Source organism: Ramularia collo-cygni (genome assembly GCF_900074925.1).
Source record: "Ramularia collo-cygni strain URUG2 genome assembly, contig: RCC_scaffold08, whole genome shotgun sequence".
NCBI classification, from domain to species: domain Eukaryota; kingdom Fungi; phylum Ascomycota; class Dothideomycetes; order Mycosphaerellales; family Mycosphaerellaceae; genus Ramularia; species Ramularia collo-cygni.
Window position 1 is genome coordinate 181,315 of NW_019716262.1, and position 11,828 is coordinate 193,142.

The 11,828-nt window shown below is 52.1% G+C and overlaps 7 protein-coding genes; 3 read left to right on the forward strand and 4 right to left on the reverse strand.

Moving 5' to 3' along the window:
• Window positions 1-34: 34 nt before the first annotated feature.
• Window positions 35-1,401, forward strand: RCC_05605 (uncharacterized protein; the record flags this gene model as incomplete). XM_023770872.1 has 2 exons in its annotated part: window positions 35-800; window positions 866-1,401. 2 exons carry the CDS (start codon window positions 35-37, stop codon window positions 1,399-1,401), a joined length of 1,302 nt encoding a protein of 433 aa, XP_023626640.1.
• Window positions 1,402-2,055: 654 nt separating this feature from the next.
• RCC_05606 (uncharacterized protein) lies at window positions 2,056-3,577 on the forward strand (the record flags this gene model as incomplete). XM_023770873.1 has 8 exons in its annotated part: window positions 2,056-2,164; window positions 2,228-2,314; window positions 2,376-2,489; window positions 2,549-2,723; window positions 2,778-2,809; window positions 2,919-3,169; window positions 3,229-3,411; window positions 3,461-3,577. The coding sequence occupies 8 exons, from the start codon at window positions 2,056-2,058 to the stop codon at window positions 3,575-3,577; spliced, it is 1,068 nt and encodes a 355-aa protein (XP_023626641.1).
• A 221-nt stretch (window positions 3,578-3,798) lies between these two features.
• On the reverse strand, window positions 3,799-6,026 carry RCC_05607 (related to transmembrane protein 34; the record flags this gene model as incomplete). XM_023770874.1 has 2 exons in its annotated part: window positions 3,799-4,143; window positions 4,263-6,026. 2 exons carry the CDS (start codon window positions 6,024-6,026, stop codon window positions 3,799-3,801), a joined length of 2,109 nt encoding a protein of 702 aa, XP_023626642.1.
• A 439-nt stretch (window positions 6,027-6,465) lies between these two features.
• Window positions 6,466-8,410, reverse strand: RCC_05608 (related to MFS monosaccharide transporter; the record flags this gene model as incomplete). XM_023770875.1 has 4 exons in its annotated part: window positions 6,466-6,895; window positions 6,951-7,658; window positions 7,717-8,277; window positions 8,328-8,410. The coding sequence occupies 4 exons, from the start codon at window positions 8,408-8,410 to the stop codon at window positions 6,466-6,468; spliced, it is 1,782 nt and encodes a 593-aa protein (XP_023626643.1).
• Window positions 8,411-9,133: 723 nt separating this feature from the next.
• RCC_05609 (uncharacterized protein) lies at window positions 9,134-9,441 on the forward strand (the record flags this gene model as incomplete). XM_023770876.1 has 3 exons in its annotated part: window positions 9,134-9,136; window positions 9,205-9,255; window positions 9,319-9,441. 3 exons carry the CDS (start codon window positions 9,134-9,136, stop codon window positions 9,439-9,441), a joined length of 177 nt encoding a protein of 58 aa, XP_023626644.1.
• An 868-nt stretch (window positions 9,442-10,309) lies between these two features.
• Window positions 10,310-10,654, reverse strand: RCC_05610 (uncharacterized protein; the record flags this gene model as incomplete). Its single annotated transcript, XM_023770877.1, has 1 exon — window positions 10,310-10,654. The coding sequence occupies one exon, from the start codon at window positions 10,652-10,654 to the stop codon at window positions 10,310-10,312; it is 345 nt and encodes a 114-aa protein (XP_023626645.1).
• A 123-nt stretch (window positions 10,655-10,777) lies between these two features.
• Window positions 10,778-11,757, reverse strand: RCC_05611 (probable eukaryotic translation initiation factor 2 subunit alpha; the record flags this gene model as incomplete). XM_023770878.1 has 2 exons in its annotated part: window positions 10,778-11,137; window positions 11,191-11,757. 2 exons carry the CDS (start codon window positions 11,755-11,757, stop codon window positions 10,778-10,780), a joined length of 927 nt encoding a protein of 308 aa, XP_023626646.1.
• Between the last annotated feature and the right edge of the window lie 71 nt (window positions 11,758-11,828).

Sequence of the window (11,828 nt, forward strand, 5' to 3'; positions counted from 1 at the left end):
AGACACCGACAGAAAACAACACTGGAGGATTCAAATGRAGGGGGCTCTGCTAGGCGACGATGACCTGGGCATCGCCAAAGGTCCAAAACCAGTCATAGCTATTGCCGGATTGGGTTGTGAGAACTCTACCTTTACGCCTTCACGCACAGAAGCCGCAGCATTCCATCCCAAGCGTGGGGATGAAATCATCCAAAAGTACCATTTCCTTCATCCTGGGACGGATCTTGGAAAGTCCGCCGACTGGCGTGGAGCGCTGACCGGCCATGCTCTGCCAGGAGGAATGGTAACACGCGATGCATTCGAAACATTGGCAGCGGAAATGCTGGAACGTCTTGAAGGGATTGTTCGAGAAACAACGCTGGATGGTCTTTGGCTGGATATTCACGGCGCGATGCACGTTGAAGGTCTACTTGACGTGGAAGCTGAATTGCTGAGAAGGATCCGTACCGTGATAGGCAAGGGTGTAGTGGTTTCCGCCTCAATGGATTTGCATGGCAACGTCTCAAGAGAGCTCGCCCATCAGACAGATCTCATTACCTGCTACCGTTTAGCGCCGCATGAAGATGAGCTGGAGACCAAAGAGCGGGCGTGTAGGAATTTGGTGAATGTTCTCACGCTCTTCCCTGGAGGTATGCTAGAGGGAGGCAGACCTGGACTGCCGCTCAAAGCCTGGATTCCGATTCCAATCCTCTTGACTGGAGAGCAGACATCAACTAGGGTGGAACCCGCAAAGTCTGTCTACGCTGCTGTTTCCGAGGTGGAAAAGCTTGAGGGGGTTATGGATGCTGCCATCTGGGTCGGTAAGCTTTTCCACAACAATGACCCAGGCTGTTGATCATTTATTGACCTGGTGGGTTTGTTTCAGGCTATGCGTGGGGAGATGAAAGAAGAAATCGCGGAATTGTAATGGTCACTGGCTGGAAAGAATCTGCGGTCACACAAGCAGCCGAGCACCTCGCCCGTCTCTTCTGGGATGCACACGACAAGTTCGAGTTTGTGGCGCCTGTAGGCTCACTCGGGGAGTGCCTGGATGCTGCTCTGGCTTCAACGCAGCGTCCTTACTACATCTCCGATTCTGGAGATAATCCCACAGCGGGAGGATCAGGTGATGTCACTTGGACGTTAGAGAGGCTTCTCAAAAGAAAGGAGTTCCAGGATGGGTCCGGCCCAACAGTCATCTATGCGAGCATTCCGGGACCTGAAGCTGTCCACGTTATGATGCAGGCCGGCATAGGATCCACAGTAACGGTCACAGCAGGGGCTGAGGTTGACAACACTCACTCTGGACCTGTGACCATGACTGGCCGTGTACATGCCCTGCGATCAGGAGACAAGCATGCAGTGCAAGAAGCTGTTCTGCAAGTGGGCAGCGTTTTTGTGATCATCACCAAGCTCAGGTGACTAAATCAAAGGGCGGAAATCGTGCACGGTAGCTCGAAGATTTCTCTCGAGCAAACCAAGCTGTGGGATACGTAGGAATCGTCCAAGTCATCGCTAACCCTTMTACCTTTCCCTTCTAGGAAGCCATACCACTATGAACACGACTTTGTCAATCTCGATCTCGATGCGAGAGCTGGAGCCGACATTGTCATCGTGAAGATTGGATACCTTCAACCGGAATTGTTCGACATGTCTGTGGGTTGGATCATGGCGTTGACTCCAGGCGGAGTGAATCAGGATCTCGAGCAGCTGGGTCACCACCATATTCGACGGCCGATGTATCCTTTCGACAAGCATTTTCAGTCGACACCGAACTTGGAGGCCCACATACTGCCACTTTCATACGAAAACTTGACGGGTGAGGATATATAGTCAAATTCGTTACTTTCCAACTACCATTCGCCCTGTAATAGGCCATGATTACTGATATACACTACCCTCGCTTACGCTGTATCACAAGCGCCAAGTCGTAATACATACGTGCGTAAGGAAGCTGAGCTTAGTGATCAGCTTGCTCGGCTTTAAGACAGAGCTGATGTTTTTACTGTCCACTGACTCCTACAATACCACACACTTTGTATGTCTCAAACCGTACCACTTGAAAGAAACGACAACATGGTTCAAATCGAAGAATACAGCTTCACCTACTCCACCAACGCCGAAAAGAAGACCACCTACCTGGCTGCTGGCCCGAAAGATGGACCTCTATTGATCTTCGTCCATGGTACATCAATCTAGACGAACCTCTCTAACCAGAACGCAAGACAGAATACTGAATATGTGACAGGTTGGCCAGCGATTGCCAAAACCTGGAAAGTTTCCCTAGAATTTTTCGCCAACTCTGGTTTCCGTGCTGTAGCTCCCGATATGCCAGGTAAGTCTGCCTTGAGAGATGTTGCTTGTACATAGCGTAGGACACGACTGATTTGAAAAAGGCTACGGAGGATCAACTGCACGTAAAGTCACAGAAGACTATTCTCTGGAACAAATCAACCTTGGAATGGTTGCACTCATCGACCATCTCGGTCGGGACAAAGCCATCTGGATCGGTGAGTCAAGCGACTCCATTCTCGTTTATTTCCTCGGCTATACCTGACGTATGTATTAGGTCACGACTGGGGCTGCGGAGCAGTCTGGTCGTTCGCGGAGCATTATCCAGAGCGCTGTGTTGCTGCGGCTGGTCTCGCAGTTCCCTCTCACATTATCGAGAAGGGACTGGACGAACTGGTCAAGACCATCAACAGGGATATCTACCCCGAAGATAAGCACCCTTATGGACAGTGGTGAGTGCGAAGCTCGCATATGAAGACATCGTGCAATGTTGATGATATGTTTAGGAGCTACCAGAAGTTCTACGAGGACGATTTCGGTAAGTTGTTCAGGACCTATATGATAGCCCGAAGCGATCCACCACGGGCTACCATGAGCTTTCGTCGACTTGTAACCGGAGACATTGCTGACGCCTCGACTCTCCGTAGAAAAGGCAACTGCTTGGTTCGAAAAGAACCCAGCTGCTTTCCTTCGCGCGGGTTACTCCAAGGGCAGACCTGATTCAGTTGGGAAACCCGCCATCCTGGCTGGCGTCAAAGAAGCCGGAGGATGGTTCGGAGGTATTGCAGAGCCGGATCCAAACTGGAAGCACATTCCCCTCGAAGCGACGGTCTTCGAGTCCGAGGAAATGTACAATGATGTTGTGGAAGCTATGGAGCGAACCGGCTTCTGGGGTGCAGTAAGATCTCTTTCTCTCCATCAACCCCTCTCTGTAACAGTCCTGATGGAGCTTTACAGGACTCTTGGTATTCCAGCCATGCTGCGAATCGCGCCTATTTCGACAAGGCGGCGAATAATGGCGAGTTGTTGATGCCTACGCTATTCATTGGAGCCACGTACGATACGGTTTGCGATACTGTTACTTCGACGGCTGCCGATAACCAGAAGAAGTACAGCAAGAATCTGACGGAGGCTTCTGTGGTATGTTCCCTTTCATAGTAGGCGTATTCCGGTACTGACCATAATGCAGGACGCCGGCCACTGGGTCTATATGGAGAAGCCGGACGAGGTGAATGCCATCATCGCGAAGTGGATCGAGGAGAGTTGCAAGGAGTCTTGGCCTGGAAACGTAAAGCCAAAGGTTTAACAGCATTGCCACTCCCGAGTGCCTCGATATTGTGTAGATGTACATGCTATCTCATGGATAGATAGCAATGAATGAAATGCTTTCCATGCGAGGCAAAGCGCTTCAATATTGTCGAGTCTGAATGAGAAATAATACCATCATCTGAGCATAACTGTTACTGCCCATCTAGGTCAAAGAGACCTGTGAATYAGAACTCCGACGCTAAAACCCATCACGCAATATCAATCATTCCAGACGTTCCTCTCGGGCTCGTAGACTGGACTCGTTGCCTTTGCCTTTCCCTTTCCCTTACCGTCATCCAGCTTGCGTGTCTCCCAGGGTTGATCGTGCCCTAGTTCATCTGTCCCGTGGCGATCTTGGATTGGCGCGAGCCTGTCATCATCGCTCCCATCGCCGACAGTAAAAGGGTCCGTAAGTGTATGCCCATCATCGTTCAGCCCCTCCTCAGGACGATCTGGGTTGTAGCCTTCTCGGACTTCTTCCTCCTCCTCATCACCTTCCCCGTTCTCATTCGCCGCCAGGTTAACGAAATGCTTCGGTGCTATACTGTTCCAGCCGGGTCCGCCCTAAATTGAAGGGTAGGAGGTTAGCAATGTCCGAGAAAACTTCAATGCGCACCGAGGGCTGGCAAAGCTCGACGGGCTCCCCATCTTCCCCGCATGCTTGCTGCCCTCCATTCTCTTACCTCTTTCCTTGCGCGGACGCGTTCTATCTCCTCTGCTTGGTGGTCTTCGACGACGAGATCTACAAGTTGAGAGCTGTGGGAGTGAGTGGATGATACGGCGGTATCGGAGGAATTGTGTCGAAGAAGGGAGCCGAYAACTGGGATCTTATTCAAAACTTTCCCTTTGCCGCTGCCTCCTTCACCACTCTTGTTAGAAGAGTCCGAGGTGCTAGGTCGCCCGTGCTGATGTGCGTCCTTTCGCATGTCACGGATCCGTGATCGCCTTCGCTCCTGGTTGTCTTTAGTTGGCTGCAACAGTGCWCGATTTGTAGACTGTGAGATGATGTTGGGATCTGCAAATAGACGATCTTCACGCGAGGCATAGTGTGTGTTGATGACCGGATAGTTCCAATCACCAAATTCCAGCGCACGGGCGTTGACGTAGAGCCGTTCCTCTTCTGGATCTTTCTCTAGCACCTCGTATTCATCATGAGTGCCGTATCCTTTCCCGCGACTAGTGGATCGAGACTGATGGCCTCCCCCACCGGGACTCATGGTCCGCGCATGGCTGTGAGGTAAGACCTTGCTCAGGAGAGGCTTGCGTACTTCAGTTGCGGCCGGCACCCAGTACTTACCCCGTCCATTTCTCTCGTAACGCATGCCCTCTCKCATGCGTGCCTCCCTACTCGCGGACTCTTCATGAGCCATGACATTATCGTCGGCATCAAAGTAACGGTACTCATACTTCTGCCCGTTCCAAGTATCCTTGCAATCCTCAATCAGATCTCGCGATCCGAAAGCATCGCGCAAGGCAAATCGAATGGGCATTCTTGCATCGCTGATGGTCTTGTCAGCGTAATCCTTCCAGCTGAAGGCATACCACTGAGCCACGGCGAAGAAGGGCATCTCAAAGCAGATTAGCGCATCCTGAATGGCCGCAGCTAAGTTGTCCGCGTTGTAGCCCGTGCCGTCGATACTGGGAATGGCACCCAGCCAGACGAGGATGGAGAGGAAGAATCCTTGCCACCAACTGGCAAAGATGATGCCCTTGATGCAGAGGAATTTGGGCATGGGTCGGAAAGGCTGCAAGTCATGTGTCATGCACACCCAGAACAGAGCCAGATCGTACAGCGACCAGAAGATGCTGACGTTGTAGATGAGACTGGTCCACATGTAGCCCGAGTTGACGGCCATGACACCCTCGCGAAATGTACCTGTGGCCTTGCAGATGATGGWGGTGAGTGCCAGAATGGGCTTTATCCAGGCATACTGTAAAATACCACGCTTGATCTGCAAGAAGGAATGCGGGTCACTGATATCAACCTTGGCGAAGACGTGGTTCATCGGCCAGGGATGCGGAACGGGCGGACGACCGTGCATCATGATGATCAGACTGCGCTCGCCGCCGAGGAAATTGACGAGGACCTGGAAGAAGGTGTAGATGGTAAAAGCCTCGTAGATGTCGCGGACGGGGTCGACCCAAAAGGCCACGCGCAGAGAAGTGAGCGAGGCCCACGATGCGATTGAGAAGATGGGGACGAGGATCAGGATGCGGATGACATGACGCTGGAGCAGCGGTTTGCGGTAGTTTTTGGCCTGCAACAAAATCGACACCACCGTCGCGATGCAGGCGACGAGGGCGGAAACACCGGCCAGGATGACGACCCATTCCGCAAAGCTAGAACCCGTGCCGCTGGGATCTGTCGCCTCGCTGTCCGCTGTCCAGAACGGTGCTCCCAGTTCGGTGTCCATCTTGTCCACCGTGGTTGTTGTCCAGGCTGCCATCTCTTCTCTTCTCGTCTCTCTGTGCAACTGTGTTCTCGCTATTGCTGCATGATGGATTGGGGATTGATCGGCACACGTGCTGGAGGCTGTCCACCACAAGCTTGTCGATGATTATTGAGCGGCGACAGTGTGTTGTGGTGGGGATGGAGCATCGACAAATGGAGACTGGAGCTCCCAAAGTTCAAGTTCAGGGCTCAACCTGGAAGTTCACGTCGTCACTAGCGCCAGATGAGCCATGACGGCGTTACTTCCGTCACATGCAACCTTCTCGGCCCGTCTGGCCCATGACCATGGGTGCTGGCATACCTGGAATGAAAAAGGAGAGATTGATGACTGCGTTTGGCCCAAGTATACATTGACACCATATCGAAATCTTCGTTGCTCATCATTTGCATCATACTTGTACATACATTGGATACCACGCATTAAACACCCGAACTCATCGCTTTTGACTCACACTGCTCGACCTAGATCGAGAAACCGCAGTAATGTCACTCTCACTTCCACTGCCAAACCTCGTACGTCGAGCAACGTCTTCTTCAGGTGATAAGCCTGGGAGACTGCCATGGGACATCTTGTCGGTAGCTTGGCCTTCATTACTTGGGCGCAACGTTGAGCCCTCGCCGGCATCATTCTTGACCTCTTCGGAGAATCTCACGTGTCGCTGGTGCCACTCACTGGCCTCGTAGTCGTAAAGGCACTCCGCATCCTTGCCGTACCAGAGTGGCTCATTCACCGCAATCTTCCTGACGTCCAGCCAGGGGTGTGGAGAAGAGTTGGCCGCGTGGAAGATAGAGTCCATCTCTTCGAGGCAGCGCAGAGATGTTTCGGGATATAGGAAATAAATTATGGGGAGGATTACGGCATTTCTGGCATCGCGCGTCAGTTGTGTTGCAACCTAGCATTGAAACAATCATGACTTACGTGCAGACGAAGATCAAGTATGACTTCCACGTCAAAGCCGTAAAAGCAACAGGTCCAATGAATGTAACGATGAAGTTTGCGAGCCAGTTGGAGGCTGTTGAGAGGGCATTGGCAGGTCCTCTGATCCTCAGCGGTACAATCTCGACTTGGTAGATCCAGCTCATACCCTGCCATCCGATGGCATAGCACGTGGTGAAAATGAAAATGAACGCAGTGCCGGCGTCGAGCGAGGCACGAGTGTTCTTCCACAGCATGATGGTCAGAATAGTCATGGAGAACAGCATTCCACTGGTGCCAAACAGCATCAACCCACGACGACCGGTTACGCGATCAATGCAAAAGACCGAGATGAAGGACGCTAGGAAGAAGATGGTTCCAGCGCCGGCTGCCAGAATCGCTGCGTTCCAGGCCGGAGCATATGGTGGCATCCATTTATATTGATTCGCGAACATGGCCGAAAAATACTGCGTCATGAAGTTGATCCCGCAGAGCTGCTGACAGGCCTGTAGTACGACTGCGAGTACCACCCTGTGGCCGTCTCGGTAATCGCCCATGCGGAACATGTTGGTAAATGATCCTTGAGACATCTCAATGACTGCATCCTTGATCTGGAGGAACTCTTGGTGAATCTCGTTGTCGTCTATATAGAGATCATTCAGCGCGGAGAGGACCTCAAGCGCTTCGCCTTCACGGCCGTTGAGAATCAACCTGAACACGGAAAAGGGATCAGTCGCCCATTTTCTCCTTTTACATGGTAAAAACTCACCACCGAGGACTCTCAGGCATGAAAATCATGATGACAAAAGCCATAACAGCCCAGATTATCTGGAGACCGATGGGGACTCTCCAGGAAGCAGTACTAGGATCCAAGAATCTGAATCCGAATGCAACCCAATAAGCAAAGGCCATGCCACCTGCAATCGAGACTCCAGCAGAGATCATGAGGACAGTACCTCGCCGATACGCCTTGGTACACTCGGCCTGCCACGCCGGGATTGTAGCACAGTTGAATCCCAGACCAAATCCGGATATGAATCGACCAGCCAAAAGCTGTCCCCACRTAAAAGCGGAACATTGTATGATCTCTCCTACGATGAGGAATATGAGACCACCGAAAACCATGTTCCTACGTCCCAAACGGTCGCCGATGAAGACAGTGAGGATAGCAGAGCAGAAGCATCCCAAATTCCAGATTGCAATGGTAAATCCCGACGTGACCGCTCGTGTAAGGCCGGTGTCCAGAGTAGCGTGTGCGGGAGGAAATTCTTTGCCAAAGCTATCAATGATGAGATAGGCGCTTGATATACCTTGACCGTAGCCATAGATGCTGGATATTTGTCAGAAGCAGTTCCAGAGGCATTAGCATGCGATACTGACAAAAAGCACAGCCCAGCTGCCACTCCAATGGCGTGCGAGAGACCCTGACCTCGCAAGCCCAAATAGGACTTGGATGTAAGCATGATGAGAGAGAGGTGTACGTTCAAGACTTGGATGTTATCGCAGGCTTGGGCCTGGGGATCTGCTCATCAGAGCCAACAGCAACGACGAGAAGTGCCACGGCGTATAAGGACCCAGGAGAGCAACAGGAGGGGAGGGCACGAGAAACATATGTGCAGAGAACCTTCCCCACTCCCAACCAGGTGGGCGTCCGATGAGGGCATCGATTGCTGATCTGATGCCAGTGCAGGTCGGGCGACAACTTGGCGAACTGACCAAAGTTCAGGGTATCGCGTGCCTCTTCGATCAGGTCCAATCGCAGCCGTCGTAGTAGCGAGAGCCGTTGAAATGGCAGACGAGCACTTGCATCCGCCAGCCCCGAAGACATGATAATGTGGTGGGTCGAAGCCGAACCGCGTCAAGCATGTCTCGCGTGTGTATGTGAAGACGTCAAGTCAAGTCAGCGGCTCCGTTGGAATTGGGAGCCGGCGGGAGCTAGGGACGTGCCGAGCACCGAAGCCGAACGTACGGGTCGTTGGAAGATCTGTTTTCCAACCTCGACAGTCGACACAGCGTGTGTGGCCTGAGAGACACCATGTCCGTTTGCTCCAACCAGTCCACGCTTACGAGGCATCGTCGCATACATTGGTGAATGGTCTCGATAGCAGCGACACCCTAACTTCTCCTGTGCTGAATCTTCCTACTCTGTGCCCGATGACGAAGTCCTCCCTCTCAACAGCGAAATCATGGTACGGAAGCTGGCCGCCCTTTGACCCGGTCGATGGAGTACCTTCGATTGGCTCACCCAACCACGCAGGCCTCGGGCATTATGCGCAAGCACGTAGTACGTCTGGACGAAGATCGAAGGGTGTGTATAGGCCATGTCTCGGGATCGAGTCGGCTGAGACTCGAAAATTGAGAAAAGAAGCAGACACCGCGCAAATCACGAAGTCGTCGGGTTGGACCACGGCTTAAACGACGAACTGGAGCTGGGGGGCCAGAAAGCACTGCTAAAGAGAACTCTAATGTTGTCGATGGGGTAATTCTGGATTAGAATTTGTTTTGCTGTCACTGTGCTGCGGACTGGACGAAGGTAATCGATCTCAGAGCTACGGTAGTGCCATTGACTCGCAGTCAAGGTTAAGAGTTCTTTTCATGTTACGATCCAGCAGTAGAGGCATACTCTATCAAGGGATTTCCCGCATAGTTCGCAAGAGCTTCAACTTCTCCACACGATCAGAACTCTACAGTTCCGTGCTCTTCTCACGCACATTTCGCCCGTCTAGTAACCGAATATCACAAAGCTCTCAACTGCAGTGCACGGATTGGCGGGCCCTACGCTGCCTCAATTGTGGGCACAGTGATATTTGCAACAGGACAGTAGTATCGACCCGCAGATCTACAGATTTTACAATCAGCTCTCGCGTTCTGTCCAGCACCGGTCAGCATCACCACCACTAACTTCTCAAATTCTCCTTGATCTCTTACCTGACGACTCTTACTTGAAAACAATGCTACAACCACTTTCATCACACCACGTCCATATCTTCCATCATCGCCGTTGAACGTCAATGCCAACACAATCACATGTATATGCTCCTTAGCAGCCCTCAAATACATCGGCGTCTCCCACCCCACACTCTCGATGCTGTGGAACAGATACTCGGAGCGAAGCAGTGACTCGCCGGATAGCTTCCTCGACTTTATAAAGGCCTCCACTACATTGAAGCAGTCGACATATCCGGACTTACCGATAGAGACGCCATGGTCAAGATGGGAAACTCTACAGAACTCCAGGCTGCGTTGCTCGATCCAAAGCTTCGCAAAGTGTCCAAATAAAACGGGGAAATTGAAGCTCGCTGGCTCTTCCATGTTGCGAATCGACAGCGACGCTTGCGATTGGGCGGCTAGAAGCACGAAATTCAGCGGCTTCGCGGAGAATTGGATCTAATCGTCTTCTCGGTCGTGGCGTTGCTGTCATCCGTTGTTTTATTGTCGTTGTTGAAAGCGAGAAGTCCTGGGTAGGTCATGGTCAGTTCATCTTGAGATGTTGAGTAAGACCGCTTGTGCCGTAATTGGCGAGTTGAGGCCACGACAGAAATGTACTGAGGTGAGGATATTGCATGACTGTTGGCATTGAAGACGTCTGTCTTCTCATTCAAGTCCTTGGCGTGAACTTTTCCCCCTTGCAAGCGTCCACGCTCACATGTCGCTCGAGATCTAATTCCACTTCGACCATTTTGACAGGCCACATGGTCTTCCCACATTTCATACCGCGTCCCTCATCATGAAGATATGCTGCGCATACTTTTCCACATGCACTCCAAACGCTATCATTCCTTGTCACTGAAAACGCCGTACGCCTTCCGTGCTGCTCTCGCCGACAGAATCTAAGCCAAGCCGCCTTYGTCACTCTCACTTCCGCTCTCATCACCGCTGACTTCCTGGTTCTCCTTCTCCTTCTTGTCCATGAGTGCCTGGAGCTCCGCGTCGTCGTTTTCGGTGACAGCCTTCGGTGCCATCTTCACAGAGAGTGTACCATCCTCGCCACGGATTGCCGCCTCGACCTCCTTGATGGCCTCCTCGAGTACCTCAATTCCGTTACTCTTGTCGACGGTTGTACATGTGAGGACGTAGAGTGGTGGCGAGACGAGACGGACCTTGACCTGGGTGTCCTCGGTGCTCTTGGCCTCGGCCATTCGCAGAGCGCGCTTGACGGCGTCAATACCCTCATATCCGAAGCAAGTAACCTGTAGAGTACGTTAGAGAAATGCTAGCGTAAGAAGATTGAAATCATGCATACCTCGATATCGGCACGGACTTTCGTAGGCTGTGGAGTAAGACGCTTGCCAATATAGCTCTGCAACTCGTCGCGAATGACATTGCTCTTGAAGACCACCTCATTCCACACATCCGGGTTGGTGATGGAGAGCTTGAAGGCATCGACCGCATGTCCGTACTTCTTGTTCAACGGCCACGCGATATCCTGGTACAGCTCCTCAATCGGCACATTGACCTTCTCCGCAACATGACGCATGATGCTATGTACCATTTTGCTCTTGTTGTAGCGTTCCTCACACTTGACGATGTCCTCGGGACTGACTCTGCGCTTCGACAGATCAATGTAACCCTTTTCCTTGTCCACTCGGAGCACGACCACGACCTCATTGCGTCCGACTCGGATGAGCTTCTGGATAGAACGGATACGCCGCCGGGAGAGTTCGGAGAGGAGGATCATGCCGTCGATGTTGTCGTATTCCAGCAATTTGACGTATGCGCCCATTTCTGCGATTTGCTTGACGTTGACCATGACGAACGAGTCGATTTCCGGGAATCGCTCCTCGTAGAAGCGGCAATTTGTGAGAGACATGATGGCGGTACTGTGTAGTGTAGACTGCCGGCGTGGCGATTTGGTGGAGGGAAGTGAAGTAAGGTGGGTTG